General features: G+C 40.0%; 2 protein-coding genes across 2 annotated transcripts; one reads left to right on the top strand and one right to left on the bottom strand.

Moving 5' to 3' along the window:
- Positions 1-652: 652 nt before the first annotated feature.
- On the bottom strand, positions 653-9879 carry prpf39 (PRP39 pre-mRNA processing factor 39 homolog (yeast)). The gene is made up of 15 exons (XM_041806056.1): positions 9754-9879; positions 8028-8480; positions 7666-7859; positions 7395-7520; positions 7005-7123; positions 6675-6842; positions 6336-6516; positions 5812-5919; positions 5554-5718; positions 4984-5110; positions 4607-4875; positions 2040-2224; positions 1862-1945; positions 1526-1640; positions 653-1313 (listed from the first exon to the last, which is right to left on the bottom strand). Exons 1-15 carry the CDS (start codon positions 9764-9766, stop codon positions 1224-1226), a joined length of 2397 nt encoding a protein of 798 aa, XP_041661990.1. The 5' UTR covers positions 9767-9879; the 3' UTR covers positions 653-1223.
- Positions 9880-13277: 3398 nt separating this feature from the next.
- On the top strand, positions 13278-15733 carry arf6a (ADP-ribosylation factor 6a). The gene is made up of 2 exons (XM_041805687.1): positions 13278-13399; positions 13523-15733. Exon 2 carries the CDS (start codon positions 14144-14146, stop codon positions 14669-14671), a length of 528 nt encoding a protein of 175 aa, XP_041661621.1. The 5' UTR covers positions 13278-13399; positions 13523-14143; the 3' UTR covers positions 14672-15733.
- Positions 15734-25762: the final 10029 nt, after the last annotated feature.

Below are 25762 nucleotides of genomic sequence, written 5' to 3'. Positions count from 1 at the left end.
GATGTCTATGGTTCAGAAATGGCCCAACACTAGGAACACAACTCTCATGTAGCCTATTTCCTGGACGTCTGTGGTGGTTCTTGATCCACTGACTCCACTCCTTATGAAGCTCCTCTAAGTTCTTGAATCTGCTTTGTTTGACCATCCTTTGAAAGCTGAGCATATCCCTGCTACTTGTGCACCTTTAATTTACCACATTTTCACTTCCAGTCAACTTTTTAATGAATGTTTTTATACAGCAATCTGACAACAGCCTGTCTTTCAACACTGGCCTCCTGTGGTTTACCCTCCTTGTGGAGGATATTGACTGTCCTCTGGGCAAATGTCACCATGATTGCAATTGTGTAGCACCAGAATGATACAATAACAGCTTGTAACTGTGAAAAAAATTGGACGTTTTCCACTATATTTTTATAATCCAAGATAGTATATTTCCAAATTTCATGAGGCATACACTGTAATCAAGATTAAAATGAAAGACAGTTGAAATATTTCAATTTGTATTTGATGCATTATCTAGAATAAACACAGTCTTACCTTTTTGAATCAAATCATTGGAAAATACTTTTTTTTTCTATTATTTTAGATGCTCCTGTATGCCTCTTGGCATATTTGGAAATAGGATATAAGTATGAGAAATAAACACGACACATCAGCATATCAATCTCTTTATTATGAAATCAAGTCAAAATAAAAAAGGAGGAACTCTTCATTTTCTCAATGAAAACAACCATGAAATATTAAAAATCTTTTCATTTTTGGGAAAGAGAATCACACAACTCAGAGGTACATCTATGAATGCCTCCTTGACAGGTTCAAATCTTTAACACAAAGAAAGAGATCAAACTAAGTCATCCGATCTAAAAGATAAAAAGTCTTTTTCACACAGGAAAAATAATTCTGCCTTCAGTTAACATGCATTAAACAATCAAAAAAAGCAGCCAGTGTTGGAGATGATGAATGATCGATTAGATCTTATAAACATAACTAATCAGCAGGACTGCCATTGAGGGCCAAGTAGTTTAAATTTTTTTTTTTTTTCAGATAATGGCTACAAACCTGGTATAGTTTATCAGATAAGCACACAGTAAACCACAGAGGAGGAAAAAATCAGTTTGTTTTCTCCCAATGACAGCTTGTTGAGTAGTCATGTTCAGAGACATAGGCAGGTCAGAAAGGATGCTTTTCACTGAGTCTCCATCTTCACATCAGGATTTTGTCCATTATGTAGGAGGAGGGGGGTAGTACTGGTTATACTGGGCATATTGGTTGTACTGCCCCCATGAGTTTTGTCCCCAACCGCCGTACTGTTGCTAAAACAGAGAAAAAAGTACATGTTAAATCTACTTTGGAAGTTTTTAACTAGCTTTAACAATTGAGTTCAGTGGGAATTTATTCTCCATTTCAAACTATAAGATTTGAACCTATTTCTGTTATTCTTGTGCATGGTCTTGCTTAATTGTGGCATTAAGTTAAAGAAACAAAAATTTAAATTGCCAAAGTCTGTTCAGATACAACACCCCACCTGGTACCAGTTGTAGTTGTATGCAGAGTTGTTAGCTTGTGTGTCCGTCACTGCGTTCGCTGCAGCTGAAGGGTCATCATCCACACGCTGTCTCTTGGCGTCTGGTTCCTGGGAGCTGGAGACAAAAAGTTTAAAATGAATAAAATTATTAGAGTTTAGGATGCATCACGGAGCCAGCACGACATCAGTTAACTTTTCAGATGTTTAACTAGTGTCAAACACCCACTTTTATGCAATGAGTAACCAACTCCAGGACACTGATTGGACTGTTGATAGTTGAATGGAAAGTTACTTAAAAACGTGTGTAAATGACCAAAGCCCTGTCCCGTTATTTACCTGTCATACCCGTTTTCTGCCTTCCTCTTTGAGGGTTCATTTTCTTTCTGTAGTTTCTTATGTTCCTCGTATGCAGCCACAAGCCTTGAAGATGTAAAGGTAAAATGTTAACTCAACGTGGAACCTGAATAAATAAATTTAAAAACCTCCCATCTCTTACAGGAAATAATAAACATACACATTGATGTCGCTGCCAAAGTCCTCAAGGAACTCGACTTTGCGCTGGCTGAAAAGGAGGCGGGATTCAAGAGGCATGGGGCTCTGCAGGGCTCTGTCAAAACAAGCCAAGATCTCAGCCTCGTTCTGTGTCACGTCCCCACTGTATTCCAGCTCCAGCAGGTTCAGATACAGCTTTGGACTCGTCTGTAGAGCAAAAAAACACAGGGGTTTAAATTCACAAATACAATATGGGCATTATGAGAAGAAAGTAGGTTTGATGTTTTATGCATACATTAGTGTCCTTTACCATTTTGCAAAACATCGAGATTTTAATTGTCTGATCTTTAAGTAACAGAAAAACAAAACACTACCTATTTTTCTTAACATGCGTCCATTCACAGAGATGACACTAAAGTGATGTATAACTGAAACGAATACTGATCTTCTGGTTTAATAAAAATTCTTGGAAATTCTTGAAAAATTATCACAAAATTTGCAAAGAAATTTTTTTTTTTTTTTTTTGGATAAATAAAACAGTCTCCAGGCGCACCGGTAGTCGAGTGGTTAAGGTGCACGCCATATACGCAGGCAACCCCGGTTTGAATCCGGCCTGTGGCACTATTTCCTGCATGTCTCTCCCCGCTCTCCTCCCTGTTTCCGACTCTATCCACTGTCCTATCTAATAAAGGCAAAAAAGGCCAAAAATAAATCTTTAAAAAAATTTAAAAAAAAAAAAAAAATTCTCCTGTCTTTTACAAAGTCAACACACAGCAGTAGTAATTCAGGGCAGAGATATCTGAATCATATTAAAGGGTGCGACTGTGGAAACTGTTGAACATTGTACTGATATCTACAGAGGGCTTTGTTGCTCATTAACTTAAACAGCATGTTTATGAATTATTACAACTACAGATAGAGACAGATACCGCATTAACTCAGAGGGAAATTCAAGGTATCCAGTCACAGCTTACAGACCCCACCCCAATACCGAAACAAAAATTACACAGACTTATACACATAAGTGAGAACCTCACAAAGTTATAATTATATTACAATCAAATATAAACCATAACGAAAAGATAAATAAAAACAAAAAAATTAAAAACTGAAAAATAAAAGCCTTTTTGAGGAACTCAAATTAACCCATGTACAATTTAAACCAAAAATACAAAAAAAACAAGGAAAGATCTCGAGCGTTTGATGGATGAATAAAAAGTTTAATTATACAAGCATTTTTTTCTAGGATATACAAGTCTTTGTGCATTGATAGTATGGTTGCAGCCCCTGAGTAGCCAGATGCAGTGTGTCGCTGCCTCCATTGACTGAGCGTGTCTGCTGACGTGCAGACAGCTGCACAAACTTTAACTAAAACATTTTATGAAGGTAAACACTGTCATCAGTAAAGATTCATGGCAGTCACATCAGTAAATATGTTACTCACATAAAGAAGACAGGTTTTAACTTCCAAATTTAAGTGTTTATTTTTAATCTGTATTTTATTACTGTTGGATGAGCTCGACAGAGGAGTGCCTAACCCTAACTCTGTGTAAGAGAAGAGAGAAGAGGAAGTCCGCCGGTGCTGCGTCTCTTCAATAAGGTCATTCATTAAAGTGTGCTGCCTATTTTAATCTGAAGCTTCCCATTTCCACGTTTTAACTATTTCTCCAGCCACATCCTGCCGATGCTCTCTCACACCCAGATCTTATGACAATTACGCTGATGCGCGTCATCAACGAGCAGCCTATAACACACACGGATCACATGTGGAGAAAACGTCATATCTCGTGAAATTTGTACAAACGTGGGTGTTTTATTTGATCTTTAATGCACTAATGATCATAAATATTGTCAAAAGAGCAGAAATATAAAACCAAAGCTCCAAAATGAGGTAGGGTGAAATGATTTGTCTGGAGAGCTGCAGGTGTGAGGCAGGGCTGGTTTTAGTCATTTGGAGCCCCAGGGCAAAGACCAATATGAGGCCCCACCACCTTTAACTAAAGAATTAATAATGAGTGGAAAAAAATTAGAAAGCACCTCTTTTATGTTAATAAAGCCACAGAACTACAGTAAATGTTTTAAGTTTGGTGAAAGCGGGGTCACTTTATTAATCCCTAGGGGGATTTATCTGTCTTTGTTAAAGGTTTGCACTTTATATTTATTCAAATTGTTTGCCAATTTATGAAATAAAAAATTGAAATAATTTATTCTATTTGAGATTTCAGAGAAAAAAAAAAATCGAGATTTTGTTTTTAGCCAAAATCGTGCAGCACTAGATGGTTGATTAATGCAAATGTGCATATGAGGCAAGTTTTTTAACACAGTGAGCTTCCTACAGTATTTGAGACTTGAATTCCCCTTGGAATTAATAAAGTATCTATCTATGTAGACACAATAAAACATTAACAAAGTGCAGGATATTTTACATTCAGCAGGGCTAAAGGTGATTGTTAAATTGAAGTTCTATTTTCCAGCACTCTGTGACTCTTTCTCACTCAAACCATGGTCTAAATGTTGTCATTAAGGATATAATCTCTTTTTGCCGACATTAATGGACATGTATATCAAGAACCTTCAGCCTCCTCTCACCTGATCTTTTTCAATTGCATCCAGTAGCACCTTCCTGGCCTTGCTCAGACTCCTCTGGACCTTCATTTGCTGCCTGGCCAGCTTCACAGCATAAAACGATGTCTCTGTAGAATTCTTCCCAGACTCCATCGCCTCCCGTAAAAGGGCTTCTGCTTCCTCCAAGTTTCCATGGCGACGCTCAAGGCTGACCCTCCGAAGACGCACCATGGCCAGACCGGGGACTGCTGCTTCCAGGGACTTCAAGATGGCACGGGCCTCATCTGCGCTTCCTGTGGATAAAAAGGTGTCCTTAATAAGCATGGCCATATTTAAAAATGTATGTTGCATCAAAAATACACGCATGTAATTACAACTATTGTGGTGTGACTGTGACTGACCTTGTTGCTCCTCAAAGGCAGCCCACAGCAGGTGGATGGCTGGTTTCTTGGGCAGATGGATGGTGCACGCCTTCTTGTAGACATGTCTCACACCGTCAGTGCTGAAGCCCTCTAGATATTTTGCATACTTCAGAGTGAAAAAGAGAAAGCGAGTTGGAGGAAATGCAGGAGAGGATAGAGGAAAAAAAGAAAAGAGGAGAAAGAGAAAGGCAAAAGAGACAAGACATTTAAACCTAAAATTTCAGTTGACAGAAACAGTGAATTTCTTCATTGACAAGATCGTTTTTAGAAATTTTCTGTGTAAACCCATCAGCACCTTCATGGAACCAATTAGATAAGTTTCTGTAAGGTAGTGGGAGACGAAGAAGATGCAACGTAGTAGTTGGCAAATGCTGCAGTCATATCTTGTGTGGCAAGCTGGCCATCCCCTAATACAACAGATACAGTCACATATCAACGTTACACGCAAAGAGAGTGCAGGACGTTTTACTGTGTCGTTGTGATTATCATCGTTCTTGGGGAAGTGCAGGGAGGTAGCAGGAGTGACAGAGAGGTTAAAAGTCCTGTTACCTTGATCCAGAACTCCTCGTAGAGTGCGCAGGCGATGAGGCAGCGTTCAAAAAGCACAACCACACGCTCTGGGGTCCCGTTTTCGATTTCAAACTCCAGGTACTCCTTCCAGTTGTTTAGCTGCGTCTTCTCCAAGGCTTTGACATGGAAGTATGGTCTCTTGATCTAAAGAAAAGAAATGTTTTTATTTTAGTTTTAGTGAAAACTACAAGGGCATTTTTCCTCAAATCTATTTAGAGAAAAAAACCTGACACATACCCCTTCTTCAAACGTCCAGCGCTTGCTGACTTCATGTTCATTGTGGTTGAAAACCTCCTGTCGCACCTCGATCACCTTGTGCCGCATATTTTCAATCTCCGTAACTCTCTACACAAAGACACAACGACACAACATGGTCAATACCCTCATGAATTTATCATCAAATTACTTTCTCCACTTGATGAAATAAACATCTAGTCCTGCAGCCGAGGATTTACATCACCATGAGCTTGCCAGACACAAGCAGCCTGCAGAGGGGAGAGGTATGTTTGCACCCTGCATGTCAGCCTCTGGGTGCCTGTTCCGGGGTCAAACGGGCCACTGTTGTTTAAGGGTGAGTCCCTGACTGGATACCAACTTGAATCCCCCCTGGCATTCATTGGCTTTGCTGCTGACATAAAGAAACCTCTTCAAACCTAAACAACGCTTTCTAGCCATCATCATGGAGAATCCATCCTCCTGTGACCCCCTGCAAGCACTACTTTCATCAATGTGTCTCCCCTGCAGTCAAACTGGATTTTTACCTTTGCTGGGTCTGCAAGATCTTCTGTACCAGGCGGCAGATCCTCCTGAGGAATGGGTGTCTCGCTATCATCGCTGACCATCGGCGTCAGGCTGGTTTTAGAGAGCTCGAGCCTCAGCTGAACAAACTCCTCCTCTGACAGGAAATGTTTGGGGTTGTTGTTCTGCACATGATCTTTGAACCTGTTTAGTTTAAAGAAAGTATTTAAGTTTCAATATGGAAACATTTTGGTAAGATTTTACTGCTAGTCTCATTTTTTGTCTTCATGATTCAAAGTCTCACTGAGGAGCTGATAAAACCAAAAAAACTTTGGGATTTGAATTATGTTCGTTTCTGTTACCTTTGGAAGTGCTGGGAATATAGCTGAGTTGGGATGCCCAAGATGCGATCATAAATGGCAGTGACATTAGCCAGCTTTGCCTGCTCGGTCTCCCAGTTGATGAAGGATTCCCACAGACGGTCCGAGCGAAAGTCTGTGCCTGCTGCCAGCACAGCATGTTCATAGGCACTAATGACAGAAAAAAGGAAGGAAAATATTAATTTCATGCAACTATTTGTCATTTTGAAACTGACCAGGAAATATCTTTGAAGTCTAAAATGAAAATTTATCAGTAACGGTTTCTGCTATGAATGTGAAGGAAAAAAATCACTAAAACAATCTTTCACTCACGCTCGGATGCGTCCCTCAGTGTCAGGGTCAGCAGGATCCGAGTTCTCTTTAATGAAGGTGAGGTAGTGCAGCCACAGGTCCACACTGAGAGGGATGGCCTGCAAACCTCTTCTGTACACCTAGGAGGAGACAAAACAACACTGTTAATGGGAGGAACAATTTCATAGCATTCATAAAAGACGCCTTCTATTTGACCTTCTGCCTCAGCCTCTTTTTTTGTTGAAACTATATGGCGTTACTATAGAACCAAGCCTTAGGCACCATCACATGCTCTGACACTGTGTACTTTCTTTTAAGGTATAAAGAGAGAAGACAGCTCAGTGAAAATGTGGGACAGTCAAATGTTTTACTGGCCAGAGCTACATTACTAGAAAGCGAATTTAAGCTTACCTCCTCTGCAACCTGTATATTGCCATGCTTCTTCTCTATATCTGCATACTTCTTCCAGTAGCCATAGCAGTAGGGATATCGCAAGAAGAATGCATCAAATGCTTTTCTCACAGCTGCAAGGATATTCTGCAAGAGAAAAGTCATAGCAGAAATAAGTCAATATTTCATTTTCAGTAATACTCAGGAATTTCATGATTTACAATGATATAAAAGTAAATGTTGACCTCATTCTGTTAAAGTGAATAAAATTTATCCTCATGTCTTATCTTACCTCTTGCTCTACTTGCTGCAGCAGGTAGACCCATCCATTGAAGTCTTCTGGGTTGTCCTCGCACCCTTTGAAGAGCTTTTCAAACTCACTCGGCAGCTCTGGTTCTGCAGGAACAGTCGCCTCCCCTGCTGTGTCCTTGGATGATTCTTCTAGCTCCATGCCATCTTCTGTCACCTGTGCAGCCTCAGTTGCACCTGGAGAATTTTACATTTACAAAAAGGATTTTATTTACCTTCTAATATGGTGCAGTGTTTTTTTTCCTTAGTTTGTAGCAAGATTTGGGTGGGAATATTTCTACTTTTTTTTTTGTTTTACAAAATGAAAACATAGCACCAACAACCACAAACTATAATAATGATTACCTTGACTGCCATCTTGTTCAGCAACTTGTGACTCTATTCTTATTTTATCACTGCTTTCCTGAGCCTCCTCAGACTCTGCCTTGTGTTCTGGGGGCTGTGCTGGCTCCTCTGTTGGCTGTGGTGGAGGTGGAGGAGGAGGTGGTGGTGGCTGCTCCTCTTGGAAAAGCTGAGCACTGGCAAGCTGAAATTGTTCCACAGCTTTCTCGACAGCACCCAGCCCGCTAGTAATCATCTGCTGCTCTGGTAACTGCGGCTGCTCTGGAGCATCCTGGGACGCATCTGAATCCTCAGGCAAAATGCTGGTAAGGGGTTCTGGAGCAACTTGGTCAAGTGACCAGTCAGCAGCTTGGCCTAGAACTGGAAGATCAGGAAGAAAGGCATCCCCATTGCTTTCCATGACAGGGGACTCTGTGTCCAGCATTCCAGTGATTGTGTCGTCTGAGAGTTGTGGGCCTGTTGAAAAGACAGGGTCATTAATGGAGCTTCAATGATTTATTATAGACAGAAAATCTAGGTTTTTAATCCACTTTATTAATTTTGATGTTAAACTTCACATACCAGTTGTTCTTTGTGCAAAAAGTATTTTTTTTTCATCAAATTTAAATGTATTTTACCATTGTAAATAACAGGATAGATTTATATTTTCGAATTTCTTTTAATACCTTTTATGCTGATCAGGCAAATTATGGTTGGATAAATCTATAATCAAAATATTTATAGCAGTAACACTAGCATGCCAGATAAGGGAAGCCAAGATAAGCTTAGTTATACATTGCGGGTTGTTTTAAGTGACCATAAAGTGGCCTATGTACTCACTATGTGCCAACAAAGTATACTGGATGTTGAATGAGAATAAAAAGATTCTAGTTTTACTTGAACTGCAAATTTATTGATGAGGATTTTCTATAACCCGTTGCGCCATATTTTCTGTCGGTAACAACCCTTTCAACAAGGTAATGAGATGATAAAATTTGCAGTAATGTGTCATTTCTTGAAATGTAGTATGTCTTAATGCCATCTAAATCGTTAACTATAAAGCAAAAAGCTCTGCAACCAAAAAGGTCACCCTCGAAGAAGCAGCAGCTGGTGCTACAGCCCACTTCCTTGTACAAACATTAAAACGACGCCAGCTTTAGCTTAAACCCGTGTGTTAACTGCTATAAATAATGCGTCCACGTGATAGCTTTCCTTATTTAATGGCAACCACCTTGTGCATTAGATATCGAAAAAGGTTTGTGAATACTTAAAATGTTCGAAAAAGATTAGTAAAATTGTAACACTCGCTGTCTATTTCACACCGTGTTGCACCGTCGAGGTTGTTTGCATAGTCAAAGTTCAATCAGAAGTTGGGCCTTGACTCAGTCTATTTCCTGAAACAAGCACCGAGCTCAAGTGTGCAGTGGCTGATGGCAGCTTCACATTTATGCTCGCTAGTTACCGAAAACGTGTATTCCTTATGAAATCAGTCGAAACTTACACGCTACAACTGGAATATAATTCGAGTTCAAGAATTAACACAATTGAGGTTTGCAACATTAAACTCTAACACGAAGAGAACAACTACAACGTGCTGGGGATATGCCTTCGTATCCAGGAATTAGTCGGTACCATCGGCTTTTCCACGTTAGCTAGCCGGCTAGCGTCGGCAGTTACACAAGCAACTATCTCTACAGTTAAACCTATTTTACACGAGTTGAATGAATAAAGACACGTTTTGTGAGCTTACCAGTATTTTCCATGAAATTTCAGTCAACCTTGGAAACTCTAGTACAGCTTTCGAAGTCACTAACCTAGAACAGCGAGGCGCGTTTCGCCCACCATTCTTAACTGGTAACTTGGGGGAAGAACTGAGGCTTAGTGTGCGCATGCTCAGAGTGGCGCCAACCCGCGCGTACGCGCGCGTTCTAGTTCTGTTGACAGATCCCCAAGGAGTTTTCTTTGCATTATTATTGACACGTTTCTATACATTTTCTAACATGTAGATACATTTTTTACGACGAGAAAACGATTATAAATGCAAAAATGAAGGAAATAAGAGTTGGTTCATGCAGAGGTAACACTGATTAATCCTATTATCAGAGTTAACGTTGCACAGTTACTGAGGGAATGGCAGGCTGTGGTGCTTTTACAGTCTCAAATGTGTAAAGATGTATCATTAAAACTTAAAAAGATAAACATACTAAAAATGATTAGGTCACATAACAACTTTCAACATCAGTTGCATGGACTTTGAACTTAATTAAGATTGGTGATGAGGTTTTTGTTAGCAATAAAGAACTTTTAATCTATGCACCAATGTGAAGGCCAATGTTTAAAAGATAATGTTTTTTAGTTGTTACTTTGTCGGTTGTACATTGCAGCAAAACAGTTGCTGATAACAGCAAAACTGATAAGTTGCCTATAGTATGAGGGCTGATAAAACTTTTATTGCTTTCACTGCCATTTTCCTCTTCTCCTGACTTTTCACTTCCCCTTGGAGAAGTCTTACTTTGCTCCAATGAAAGTGTTGCTGCACTGGCAAAGACGTGGGGAAGATGCTGTGAAAGATCTTAGGTAACAAAGACATGAGAATGAGGATTTTTGTTGCTGGTGTAAAATTTTTGTCCATAGACCTGTAAAATCTGCAAATATAGTGAAACCGTTCTAACATAGTTTACCATCCTAAATGTACCTGATTAGGCTTACATACAGGCCTAACACATAGGAAGTGTTTATTAAAGAAATATAAGGCTGCATATTTATATTGGTTGTCACTGCAAACTCTTAAAGTGTCTGTGCATTGTAAGCCTGAAAAAAATCCCATAAGGATGAAGCCATATACTGCATTTGTACAAGGGCCAGATTTTGTTTTGATGGGCACTCTCGGCCAGACTTTGAAATTAACTAAAGTGAAATAAATATCTTGGTCCAAAATAATATTATTGTACTAGTATTGTCTTTCAAAATGTAAGTAATTTTAAGCATGAACAGTGAGATCAGGTCTTAACGCCTGTTGATTGAAACTTTGGCTACATATTTCTAGGACTGGCACAATTCCCATTTTTAGGTCTGACGTTAATACATGGAGTCCTGGTTGGTGAAACACAATGGAAAAGCAGGTCTTTTTTATTCTCAGGCAGGAAAATCACACTTGAAGAACCTGAAGTGAAAAATTGACACTGAAAACTGTAGATTTAACCAGAGCTAGACTGCTAAGTACGTGTTCATGATGCATCATATTTACTTAAAAAAAAGGGGGGGGGGGGGGGGTCAAACAATAGCTCATTCTTCATAAAACTCTTGCAATCTTGATTGTTTTAGAGTTGACTGATAGCCATAGGGATTTGAACCAAATGCTATCCTAACAACCACAACATCTTTTTTTCCTCCCCACATTTTCTGAACTTAATCATCTTTTGGTGGCTGTGCGGGTTTATGAACATAGTCCTAAGGAATTAAAATATGTTAAAAACTGATTTCCACCATGTGAATACTGGAGGCCGAGTTTGTTTGATATAAAAAGCTCCAGTAGGCCTATGTATTGCCTCTGTAACCTTTAGAGGTCACTTTTTCTTTTTTTTTACCAAAATCTTTGAAATACATGTGTACAAAGTCAGTTAACTATAGACTGAGGCTATTTCACGGGATTAAAACTGATATACTTCAACATGTGGCAAAGCCTCACCAGGTTTGTGTTCTATGATTTATCTTAGCTGCTTTCTTGCTCTGTTGCTGTTTTCTACTTAAAACACCGTGAGACTGTAGTTCCTGCTGCCCTGCCCACTCACAACCTCCACGTCACAGACTGATCACACGGAACCGTTTTGAATGAATGATGAGGCATGTCGTAGAAAACCAACCTGAAATCCTCTATAAAGAGTATTTTTTCATTTATCCTTTAACATCTGTTTCGTAGTACGCATAATATCTTTGCTATATTAAACATCATAGACGATTTCATGCATAATGGAAGCCTACATGAGCTAATGGACCGGTCTGACGATCCGTTTTTTTAATGAGCGCGCATGCGAAATGGCGTATGCCGCATTTAGGTGCGGTTGGAAATCTTACAGTTTTGTAGTGTTTTCCCCCCATATCTTGGATGGCTTGTTCAGAGCAGTGGTTCTCAGTTGGTCTGGCGTAAGTAGGCTACTCATCATCGCCTCCTTAATGACAAATCGCGACCCAAATTTCAGTCAATTTGTTTTTAGATATTGTTTTCAAATATTGCTTTATCTTAATTGGCACATATGTAGCTGATGCCCTGTTTTTCCAAACTTAGTTCCAACCTTGTAGACCAGTTGGATCGGCATAAAAGAGAAAGCAATACTGTTAAAATAAATCACCAAACCTGCTCTTCTCAGAAAATAATGTGTTTATGTCTTCATCATGATAAGAAGTTTAATAAGTAATGAAATATTCAGAAAATGCAAGTTATTAAAACCCAGATACTTTTGTGCCACATTTTAACCCCATTTCACCACCTTTCCACCAATTTCTGCTACTTTTGAGCCTTTTTTGCCACTTTCTGCCATTGGTTTCCTCAGTTGACCCATTTTTGCCATTATAACCCCTTTTCAGGCTTTTTTCAAAGCACGTTTTTTCCATTTATGAAACAATTCACTATTTGTTACACTCATTTTTGCCACCATTTTTTCTGGCAGTCTTCTTCCACTTTAACCCATTTCTGCTACTTTTAAATCAAATTCTACCTCCTTTTCTGCACGCTTGCCTCTTTAAACACATTTTAATTCTGTTTCAGAAAAGTGGTCCACATTTTAAAGAAGGGTATAATAGCACAAATAAATAAAAACGTTTCGCTGATTTGATAAGAGTAGTCATTATTCAGGTGAAAGGAATAAAATATGGTCATTACAGTTTAACGTTACTGTGGACCGTGATTTTGCTGACGTCCGTGGGCCCCCAATTGAGCAGTGCCCCAGAAGGATCTCCCCTTTTCCCCCCATCTGCGTGGTCTTCATTACTGTTGGCTGATTAATTCTTAAACAAAGTAACACGTGAAATAAACAAAGAACATTTAGCATGTTGTTTAAAAAATTCGCTTAATAGAAAAAAAACAGCACATCATAAGGTATGATAGTGCGAGAAAGAGTGATCAAAAGTCATTCAAAGCTTTCTACAGACTGAGTTGTTTGCGTCTTCAAATTTCTGAGCTCACGAGGCGCCCCTGAACGCAGCGCCAGTGTGTGAGAGCAGTGTAGAGGAAGTGGCGGCTGATCTAGGTCCGCACCTTTTCCGGTAACACAGCACCGCCACCGCTGTGACTGAACGGCTGGAGAGAGAGCGAGAGAGGGAGGGAGGAAGAGAGCCAGAGAGCGGCAAGAGCGGGGAATAACAGCCCGGGGACAGGGGGTGGATTGCCGCAGACGGAGGTACGTATCCCGCTCTTTTGCTTCTCTGGTTTGGTTTGGCTTTTCAGCCGGCGGAGAGAGTGTTTTTTTCGGATCCAAAGTTGTCCTCTGTTTCTAACACCCCTCCCTTCTCTTGTGTCACAGGGGGAAGAGAAGAAAGTCGGGTGAATCAATGACCTTTTGAAGCGCTCTTCCTCTGGGTGTCCCGGTGTAGACACAGACCGGAGAGACGCACATTTTGGTGCATTTTTTTGAAAGACGTTGCGCTTTGAAATTCATCGACTGGACTGGACAAGTGTGGACACCCGGCAGCTAAGGAGGAAGTGGGAACCCCGGGCTTTGACTGGGCCTGATTTATAGCGTAAAAACTGCCGAACCCTTCTCTAAAGGGGGTTTCGAGGAGATCAAATGGTTTGAATGTGGATTTTGGAGGAAGTTTTAAACAAGGGGATGTCATTTTTTTCCTCTACATTGGAGAGCAGTGGATCATGAAAGTATATCCCCACCCAGTTCAGCGAGGGCTCCACTCAAACTGCTCCCTCTGAAAGCTCACCCTCTCAGGTCACATCATTTTTCAAATGCAGCTAATTGTAGCCGGTCTGTTCTCAAAGTGAACCAAATCCTTTAGAATTGGACACTTGTACGAGCCCACTTCTGCCATCACGTGGAAGGCTTTCACTGTAACTTCCCTCTCCTGTTAACTTTCCCTCTCATTAGAGAAGCCTTAATTTCTTCCCATCAAAGTATTTATGCACAGAAAACACAATGGGGAAAATGCTGTCAAAGATCTTTGGCAACAAGGAGATGAGGATATTGATGCTTGGACTTGATGCTGCTGGGAAAACAACCATCCTGTACAAGCTGAAGCTGGGACAGTCTGTCACCACCATCCCCACTGTGGGATTCAACGTGGAGACGGTCACCTATAAGAATGTGAAGTTCAACGTGTGGGATGTGGGCGGCCAGGACAAGATCAGGCCGCTCTGGAGACATTACTACACAGGCACCCAGGGTCTCATTTTCGTGGTGGACTGCGCCGACAGGGACAGGATCGACGAGGCCAGGCAGGAGCTCCACCGGATCATCAACGACCGGGAGATGAACGACACCATCATCCTCATCTTCGCCAACAAGCAGGACCTCCCAGACGCCATGAAGCCCCACGAGATCCAGGAGAAGCTGGGCCTGACTCGGATCAGGGATAGGAATTGGTACGTTCAGCCTTCGTGTGCGACAACAGGGGATGGACTATGCGAAGGCCTTACCTGGCTTACCTCAAATTACAAATATTAAAGGTTCCTCTCACCAGCATGGACATTTGATGGGAAAAAGTAGCTGAGAATGACAACAAGAGTTGAAAATGCAATCTGAAGCAATTAATACCATGACCTCTCTGCTGAGTATCAAAGAGAGTGTCGATTATTGTTTATTTTTTCCTTTTGATAATGATGATTTCACTATAACCGCAGATTTCATTTAAACAAAGGACTATTGTTTTTGCTGGCTTTCTTTTTCTATTTGCTTTAGATCACATTCTGTATAACCCTTAAATACAGTAAGCTTAATTTTGGTGACATTTCCTTTACTTTCCTTGTTTTATTTTGTATCATTTCCTCGAAAGGGACATGTGGACACACTTCATTCAGTATTCTCCCAACCCAGCTACATACCCAAAGGATGGAGAAGTCCAGAAAAACCATCAGCATATCACTTTTGTGACTTAAACTGCCTCTGTACTTTGTCCGAATGTGTATTCTGGATGGACCTTGATAAATAATTGTTTTTGATTGTACTGGAGTGAATGAGGAAACATGTCAGTGCTTACTCCCTGTGCCGTGATTACATCCATCATGTCTGCTGTGGCGGTTTGTTAAAAGACACTATGTGGACGCTGGATATTCACACTGTGATATGGATATATACTTTTGTTGTTTCAGGGTCTTGATCTGTTACCACCAGTCTTATTCTCGCCTTTTTTGTCCTATCTGAGCTTCCATAACTTGAGTATTTCTAGTTTCTGCTGCCTTAAAGGAGGCTACAGGTGCCCAGAAGTTAAGACAGCTACTACAGCTGAAGCTTTGCTCCACTGCTGAGTTTGCACTTTGGAGGGAAAAGAGGGGGTGGGGTCACCAGCGAGCTGTGTACGCACATTTTGACTGACTTTTGGACCCCAGCAAATGTTTAAAAAATCCCCAACCCCCCTCCAACTCCAATGTAGGTGCTTCGTCCTTTCTCTTTCTTTAACCTAAATCATCTTCAGGTTCTTACACTCACCAGCTTTCTGTTAATAGATCTGCTCTTTAATTGTTGTTCCTTTTTTGCTATGCTGATGAAATAATAAAAAATATATCCAGATCAGTGCAGAAGTGATGCCTTTTTCAATGAGCAGCTGTGTTCAAAGTCAAACGTCTATTTCACTTCTGAAAAAGATGAGCTGATAGAAGAGGAAGTGAAAGCACAGGGCGTTAGGTTAAAAGAAAAAAAAAAAGGACAAGTTAGAGCAAACTGTGAAGTGAAGTGAGCCCTGGCCGGTTTCCTTTCTGCACATGCATGTGTGACTCACTGGCTGTGAATAAATGATGACATCTCTGGTTTCAGAGAAGTGATTGTCAGGTAAACCAGAAGCTTTTTCTTAAGGTTGAAGAGAATCAGTTTGTTGAACCAAGGAGCTAAATCTATGAATGGTGTTTAAATGGGTGAAAGTCACAAGATTAAACAGAAACTCATGGTATAACTTCGGTACATCTGTTCAATCAAAGAGGCTTTTCAAAGTTAAATCAGTTACTTTCATAAGCAGGATGTGACACATTTCTTCCAAACAACGATAAACATTGTCATGAAAAAACTTCCAGTCTAGTGAGAATTTTCCTCATAAGCAGACTGAATTTGGGTCATTGAGAAGTTGATGAGTGCAAATATTTCATGATTGTGTAACTGCTGAGGTTTGTTAAACAGGCCTGGGTACATGTGAGTCACTATAAGACAGAATGTGCCACAACTTTAATGCAGGTCATTCAGGTTAGAGTGTCTGTGCTTACAGTTTTAATGTGTTCCCCAGCAATGAAAAGAGGCTCTGTATGTAAAGTTGATTTCTCCAGCTATGTGCATCAAAATAGGGCGGGTGTGATCTGTATTGTTGGTGGTGACTTCACCCCATGAAGTCAGGAAACCTTTACAGGAAAAAATATGTCATGAAAGTTACTGCTTTAGCTTACAGCGCCATCTGTAAGTGTCTGGTTGAATTGTAAAGATAACTGAAAAATTAGTAAATATACAGCACACCTTTTGTCTTCAACATTGGGTGCTAGAAAATAGGCAGGGGTGATTTTAACAATTTTTAGGCCTTGGGCAAAGACCAGTATGAGGCCCCTCTCCTTTCAGCCGAAAGTAATCATTGTGAGTGAACAAAATATTTCAAAGCTCTTTTTCACTGTCTGCAAATTTTAGAGAAATAGAGGACATACACAAATGTAGGGGTGGACAACAGGGACGGAGCCAGATATGTTAAATATCCCAGGCTAAGCCCATCAAGGGGGCTGCTTCCCAAGAAATGTTTACTTATTGGGAAGTTGTGTGCACTGCTGTAACACAATTTTAAACACAAACCAAGAATTAAAATGCCAACAAATCAATTCATCATTTTGGCAAAAATGATGCAGTTCAAAAAGTCAACTCAGTGCTTGCAATTTTTTCTCAGTTTAGTTGTGCTCAAAGTGTCATTGTCACTCTAAAATACTGAAATCCCATTTTGAAGCTAAATGCCTTTCACTTCTGCCTCATAAAAACATACAACATTTCTTCTTTAAGTTACTGTGCATAGGTAGGGTAGGACCTTAGTGTAAAAGTTTATGACTGGAACTATTCATTTTCAAACAAAGAACAGAAAAAGCAACAGATGGAGTTACATATTTTGATTTATTCATCAAAAAATGTTCAAAACTGTACTTTTAAACGAGGTTAGAAGAATTGTAAAAATTGTACAAAAATATTGTTATCATTTACAGAGAGGTCTTACATACCATGTGGTTCAAAATGATTGAATCGCCATTACTTTAATGATCAGCAGTAAAAGGGGGCACAGAACATTAATGATTTTTTATGGGGTGACTGTGACTCAGTATGGAAACGCCAAAAAAAGCGTGCCGTACCGCACCGAACTGAACCGAACTGCTCATTGGAAACGACCTATATATTGAGTCAGTGGTCCCAAAGCTTGTGGGTTCGATCCCCAGCTCCTGCTATCGAATCTTGATGTGTCCTTGGACAAGACACTTAACCCCAACTTGCTCCCACGGTTTCCTCAGTAGCATTTAAATGTGTATGTATATATTTGAATGGGATTAGCTAATACTGATGGTCAATTCTCCATGGCAACCTCTGCCATGAGTGTGTAAATGGGTGTGAATGGGTAGGTGTGACCTGTGGTGTAAAGGCACTTTCAGTACTCACTAGAAAAGCGCTATGTGAACTCAAGTCCACCATCTTCATATTTTTATCTAAAGTGGAGAGAAATATGGAACTGATCAAAAGCAAGGCTATTTGCCTGCAATTTTTGATAACTTTAAAAAAATCAGCAACATAACAACAGACCATCAGTCAATTTACTGGTCAATCTTAGTCCTCACCCTCACCTATGATCATGAGCTTTAGCTAATAACACCTGCCAGGTTATCTAATGTAGGCTACATGCTGTAGATTCACAATTTCAACTATAGTGAGTTGTATCTCTGTGGTTGAATGCAATTTTTAAAAATGTAAAATAGATCATACAGATCTTTACAGAGTTTTCTTCTAGAGTGTTGGCTAAGAATGAGGTCACTGATATAGGCAGGTAAAATGAAATTCCTCAGGAAGCTGGCTAGGATCAGCCTTGGAGATATGGTGAGGAGTTCAGACATCCAGGGGGATCTTTGAGTGCCATTGCTTCTTTGTATCGAAAGGAGCCAATTGAGGTGGTTTAGACATCTGGTCAGGATACCTCAAGGTCACATCCAACTGGAGGAAGACTTTGGGGCAGGCCCAGAGCTTGCCTGAGGGATTTTTCTACCCCACCTGGTCTGGAAACACCCCAGAATCCCCCAAAAGGAGCTGGAAAATGTTGCTGGGGTTGACCAGCTTGAGAGAATGGATGGACCCAATATCTGATCGGAAAATATTGAATGTATTATAATAAACTCTGTATTGCCCAGCCCTAACCACAATGACTTTATCTTGAGACGGGAGCATGAGGCCCCCGGCCAATCATCTACCTTTGTCCAGTGGTAAAACTACCCATGGCAATATGACCAAGTGATAGAAACCAAAAAATCATATCATATACATCAATAGTCATGTGCTTTTTCTGTAAAGGAAAAATAAATGGTTGTCACAATACCTGAATAAAATTTTTTGATATGGTTATAGAAAAAATCACACTGTATTGAAACTTGTTTGATACCACAGCAGCAAAAATAGAAGTCTTTGACAACCAATAAAGGGCAATTTTTAATTTTCTATCACCAAAAATGACAGACAAACTCTGTCATCTGTCAGAAAAACTGTACAAACACATTAGCAACATCTTTCTCTAGACATATAAAGTCTCCATAGTAATCTGCGTAGTGCAAGTTTTAGACATGGAAAGTTTAGAAAGCTTGAATTGCCAGAATTAGATACCTGAAAGTCATTTAAAGCATTTTCCACAGCAACATCTCATTTGCAACAAAAGCAATGAATGGGCAGACGCTGATGATGGCAAAAGCCAGTGCTAAAGTTTAATACATGATCCTCTTTCACTTGTTGTAATGAGTGACATCATAAAAGTCACATGTCTGCAAAAGATCGGCTGCATTTCCATTTCCCTTATCCTTGCAAAGCAGATGGATATGCCCATTTCTGTGTTTCTCACTGGCGAATCCGTCTTGCAAAGGTCTCGTCTGAACCGTTTGGGCTCAGTTAGAAAGTGACAGGACCAATCAGTGATGAGGGACAGTGCTTTCGGGCGCGGCGGAGTCGTGACGTATGCAAGCAGCAACAAGAGGCCGGTGCAATTATGGCAGAAGACATTAGCGTGGATGCTGCTAAAGCGTAAGTTCATCATAACTTAATGACATTTCTTCATTCAAGGAAGAACAAATAACAACATTGAGTTGTTTTCTTTTAAAAAACAACAAAAGTTGTGTACTGACATGTCTACAGTTGCCTTGGTTTGCGTTACGCAGTTATCTATGGATTTACTCCTTGATAGAGGCCACGTCACATGTTTTGTTGCTCTGATTGGCCTGTAAAGATTTGACAGACAGAACATTCATCCAGTCACCCTCTGAGTTTTTTTCAATGCCTCCGCCCTTTCCCAAACGCTGTGTATGAGAGGCTTACCATCCATCTGACGTGTCAGGTTACATTTCCCTTAGAAATGTGCAAAATCTAAATTCCGCAGTAAAGAACTGGTAGTGGAAACACCTGAATTTCGAAAAACCTCTCAAATATTGCTAAAAAGTTTTTACGGTCTCATGAGGAGGTTTTTCAGATGTTTCAGTACAAATATATATCGCAAAAGTGCAACTGAAACACTTTTTCTGCATTTCCAGGATGTAACATGCACTGTCACTTGACCAGTTCACTCTGAGACAACATGACGCGGTCAGCGTGGACAGAAGAGGAGACAAGCCTTTTCTTAACATCATACTTCTACCCTTATACATGGCTTTTGCCATACATACAGACTTTGCCTCTGAGCTATCATCCGTTGCCTTTGTCTTTTGTTCGAAATTATCAAGGCAATGGCTGTAGATGTAATCATAAGTGTACCAACACGCAACAGGTTTTGAGCATCCAGCTTCCATGCAGCAGAGTCACGTGAGATGAGATTTTATGAGGATTGCAAGGCTCATGCCCAAAACTGCCTTCAATGGAAACACAGTCAAAACACAAGGTATTTAGTCGAAATTTAAGAAATATCGCTTTTATTTTGCGAAAACCTGCAATGGAACCTCAGCTAGTAATGATTGTCAAAATGTTATAGGTACATGTGTTTTAAAATGGTAAAATCTCTTTTATATTAATGAATAGTGGTACCATAAAGTACAGAAATGTTGAGATCTTCAGACATTTTTAAGAGAGAGAGGGAGCTGCCTAAGTTGCACAAATTGGAAGCACTTGGAAAAGTGGTAAGAACTGCAGAGGACTGAAGGTTTTCTTCACTCTTCATCAGTTCCATCAACTTTTCCAAATGTTGCAGACATATTGATGCAATTTATGCGTTGACCAGGGGGTTGCCTGCAATTTTTCCTAATCAAAAACAATAAATTACTCGACACAGAGTTATATCAAACAGGTATCTATATTATATGATTTACTATCAACATAAATGCTCCTAAATTAAATGATATAGTTCTCTTTTTAGATCAAATACCTCCAAAAATATTAGTAAGCGTATTACTGCAGCATACTATCTTACAGTAAGTAATTATTTTAACCAGAATTAGGCATTGTATCTTTCCTTTCACATTCTTATTTCTCCTTTTCTTTTCTATTTTGAATCAGCATAAACTAAATTGGTCTTGTTTGAAACCATACTGATCTATCAAAAAAACTCAATCTATTGCCCAGCCTCACTAAGAAGTAATAGCACAATAATCCCATGTTTCACTTAAAAGCGATCAAACAACAATGTATTGGGGAGTCACGGTGCTGGAATTTCTCTGCAGGAATCCTCATTCTCTGTATATTTGCTCTGTGCTGTTTGCTCTTTGGCTGCTGATCTGAAGTTTGACCTGTTGCTGTGCTGAAAGCAGTGTTTGTGTGAAGGACAGGGACAGGCAGTGCAGCTGAGACAGACGCACAAATGCTGCTGTCTTTTATCTCTCCTGAAACTGCTGTGTTTGTAGCAGGAATTCCTGCCTCCTTTTCACAGCAGGCAATTCTCATGAAAGCACTTTATTTGAACAGTTGAGGGCAGTGCCTCTGCAGTGTCAGACATGATCGTATTTGCTTACAATTTTCCATTGAAATCTACAAGCGTGTTTCTTTTCTCAGGAGAGGAAGCGTGTGAGAGGGGAGGGCAGTTTGAAATGGCTCCTGATGTTACATCAGCACTGAGCCGGTGAATCATGGAGCACATGTCAAAGACCTTTTGTACAGCTGTCAGTGAACTCAGCAGCAGATGCACTATATACACTGGTGGGTGTCAAACGCTGTCTGAGTCACCTGTGGCTCTCAGTTATAGAACAGGATGTAAGGGTTTGATTCAAAAACCTTGGGAGTTTGGGGTGTCGATATTGAACTGACATTTCCTACTCTTGAGCATTATTGTCAAAAATCACATCAGGATTCACCTAAGAGGCAGACTGTCTTAGTTTTTCTGACATTCACAGTTTCAGCCCCTGAGTGCTGCCATTGTGTATCAGTGGGTGGAGGTTGGACTGGACTATTGTACACCGTTTGAAGGGGGGGTGGTTTCAAACAATACTTTTAAACTGAGCTTATTGGCAGTTGTTTGTGTACTCAGGCGTTCCTCTTTGATTTTAATCTCACTGCAGTTCTTCATTCAGAGAACCAGGAAATAGTGAAATATCAGCATGAAAGACTCAGAAACATGGACTTTAGTTTGTACTTTCTAGGAAATGTGTATCTATTGAAATGTTGTCTCTAGCTGAATCTGCCTAGATCAGGCCGTCCTCACAAACTGAGCAAGAAGGAGACAAGTGAGAGAGGCCACCAAGACACCTATCACTACTCTGAAGAAGTTACAAGCTTCAGCAGCTGAGATGAGAGAGACTGCAAACTGTTGCCCTGTTCTTCACTTGTCAAAGCTTTATGGGGAGAAGAAAACTGGTACAAAATGCCCTTGGGCGACTAGAGTTCACCAAAAGTCATGTGGGAGACTTGATGGTCAAGTGGAAGGAAGTTCTTTGGTCAGATGAGACCAAAATGGTGCTTTTAGGCCATCAGACGAGACGCTATGTTTGGCAGACAACAAACACTGCACATCACCACAAACACACCATCCCCTCTATGAAGCACAATGGTGGCAGCATCATGCTGTGGGAATGCTTCTCGACAGCTGGCGATAGAAGGCTCATAAAGGTAGAGGGTAAAATGAATGTGGCAAAATATGGGAAAATCCCAAAGGACAATCTGATTCAGTCTGCAAGAGAACTACAGCTTGAGAGAAGATTTATTTTCCAGTAAGACAATGACCTGAAAGCTACGCAGAAATGGTTTAATGACAAGGTGAAATTCTAGAGTGGTAGAAATCTGTTTTAACTTTGACAATAAAAAGTTTATTTTTTGATTTATTTTGTCAAAAAATCCAAAAGTTTTTGACCATGATTGAGTTACATAATCAATAAAAGTGTAAAACATCCGAGGGTGAATATTTTATATGAGCACTGTAAATCTTACTAGTCTACAGTCAGTGCTTGAGTTGCTCAGTGAAGCCCTGACTGAGTTAGCTACAGTGCATATACTAAGCTAACACAGCTATAACGAGTTTAGTTTCTTTTTCTCACACCTCAGGCAGTCTCTGTCTGCCCCTGCCCACATGTTTCCATAGAGCCAGAGACTTCACACATGGTATGTTCACTTTACTTCAAGAGTCAGATGCTTAGCAAAGCACTCAGTGAGTCTTTCAACCTCAAGTGTTTCTCACAGTGATTGTACAAATGTGTTTAAATGTTAGCTTTATTAGCTGCTGTAGACATGTACACAACCAGAGGAATGAAAAGTGAACGGATACACAAGTTTAGACAACATGATTGGAGTGTATGGACCACCAACAGTTAACTACTGCTGTCTGTGACAGAGATAAATGACATGTTGGACTACTTAAACTATATTTCAAAGTGTAACTGTTTACCCTTGTTGAGCTAAGCTAACAGCTTGCTAGCTTTTACTTTATAGAGACACACAAGAGTGTTACCAAACTTCTGAACTATCTGCATCACAGCATTAAAAGAAACAGAACCTGATATCTTTCTCTGTCAGATTTATGAAATTTAGAGAGAAATTAAAAAGGGAACCTGGCTGATCCAATCTTCAAAGCCTTTTTCACATTTGTACTCCTGAAATTAATTATACAGCGCTTAGCTTCTGGTGTACTGATATTAGCTCAACTCTCTGTGGCGTTAGCTAGTTTCAGTAACCACTAAAATGACTGATTTAACAATTTAAATTAGGACAGGACAGCAGATGGAAAAAAAAAAAGAAAATGTTAGAGGGGCACCAGTTTAACTCAGTTGGCAGTGCAGTCACCAAGATACACAGGCTACAGTCATCAACGTACAGTGCTGCGAAATAGTATTTCCCCCCTTGGGTTTTTTTTTTTCTTGTCTTCTGCATATGTGTCACACTTAAATGTTTCAGATCATCAAACAAATTTAATATTAGGCAAAGATAACCTGTGTTAAGTTAGTTTTCTGTGATTATTTCATTTATTAAGGGAAAACAGCCATCAAAACTTATCTGGCTTTATTTGAAAAAGTTCTTACCCCTCCTTGTTAAATCATGAATTAACTATTTTAAGCCACATCATTAGATATCTGAGCTCAATTTCACTAGCCACACCTGTTAATTTCACTTGGCTCAGTTAAAGTCAGTGTTCATGATTCAATGATGAGAAAGAGACTGGAAAAAAGGCATCCATGAGAGAGTTCCAAGGCCAAAACCACTGCCGACCAAAAAGAACACAAAGACTTGTCTCACATTTTCCTAAAAAATATTGTGAGTATCTCCAAGACTTTTGGGAAAATATTCTATGAAATGATGAATCAAAAGTTGAACTTTCTGGAAGGTGTGCGTCCCGTTACATCCGGCATAAAACTAACACAGCATTTTATCAAAAGAGCATCATATCAGCAGTCAAACATGGTGGCAGTGTGATGGTCTGGGGCTGCTTTGCTGCTTCAGGACCTGGACCACTTGTCATAATCTATGGAACCATGAATTTTGCATTTTACCATAAAATCCTTAAGAATGTGTACACTTGGATTATGCAGCAGGACAATGATCCAAAAACACACTAAGTCCTCCTCCGAATGGCTTTTAAAAAATGAAGGTTTTGGTGTGGTCTAGTTTAAGCCCAGACTTAAATCTGATTGAGATGCTGTGGCCTGACCTCAAAAAGGCCATTCATTCTCAAAAACCTTCAAATGTGGCTGATTTAGAACAATTCTGCAAGAAGAGTGGGCCAAAAATCCTCCACAGCGATGTGAAAGACTTATTGCCAGTTATCACAAGCACTTGCTTGCAGTTGTTGCCGCCAAGGTTGGCACGACCAGTTATTAGGTGTAGGGGATATTACTTTTTATACATAGGGCCAAATAGGTTTGTCCGGCTTTTTCCCTTAAAAAATAATCATCATTATAAAACTGCATTTTTATTTACTCATGTTATCGTTATCTGTGTAAAAAATGTGTACACCTTGCTACTACCAGGTTGGACCCCCTTTTGCCTTCAGAACTGCCCTAAATCTTAGTGGCATAGTTTTAACAAGGTGTTGGAAAGATCCCTCAGAGATTTTGGTCCATATCGACATAACAGCATCACACAGTTGCTGCAGTATGTTGGCTGCAGATCTATGATGCAAATCTCCCATTCCACCACATCCCAGATGTGCTCTACTGGATTGAGTCTCTGTTATTAACTTTTTTTAAACACTTCATTCACAATTATTGTAACTTATGCTGCAACCAGACCTCCATGTCTCACTTTTCAGGGAGAATTAGTAAAAACAACATCAGCAATCCAACAGAAAGCAGAACATTCATGAGACAGAGCAGTTTATAAATACTTAAAATGAAAATCAAATCTTTTTTGGGGGACATAATAAATACAGAAAGATTGCATCAATGACACTGGAATCAGATCTGACAATAATAAAAAATAATTTGCTAACTAGTGTATTATTCAGACGTGTCACCCCTAAACAGCATGCTATCTTAATCTTGTATTTTACCACATTGTCACGGTCCTGCCCTGTACATTATCGACCTTTAAACACTTTTGGGGGTGTCTAGTGCATCCTCCAGTTGCCATGGGCAACAGGACAAAAAATCTTCTCCTTAAGTACGCCCCTCTGCCTAATCTTCCTCTAACCCGTTTTTATTCAGCTCATCATGGAGAAGATTCCCCCATGAGTCCTTTTGTTTCATCTTTTTCAAACCACTGTCTTTTGATTGAATGATTTTCTGTGCCAGTCTTCACAAGCATTTCCTGTCCAACAAAATCCACTATTGACTCACAAACACAAAAGAGACTTCAGGAGCGGCTGGATGTGCCGGAGCTGCAGTTTAGAGAGTCTGAGCGTCTCTGTTGTCATGGGGCCCATTTAAACAGTGTCATAAAAAAGCAGCATGTGGAGTGACATTCAGCTTCCAGGCGGTTGTAAGCTCCTCAGGATCTGTC

Source organism: Cheilinus undulatus, linkage group 14, assembly GCF_018320785.1.
Source record: "Cheilinus undulatus linkage group 14, ASM1832078v1, whole genome shotgun sequence".
In the NCBI taxonomy this organism is placed as follows: Eukaryota; Metazoa; Chordata; class Actinopteri; order Labriformes; family Labridae; genus Cheilinus; species Cheilinus undulatus.
Note: the sequence above shows the minus strand (reverse complement) of the source record. Positions and strands in the feature narration are given on the sequence as shown.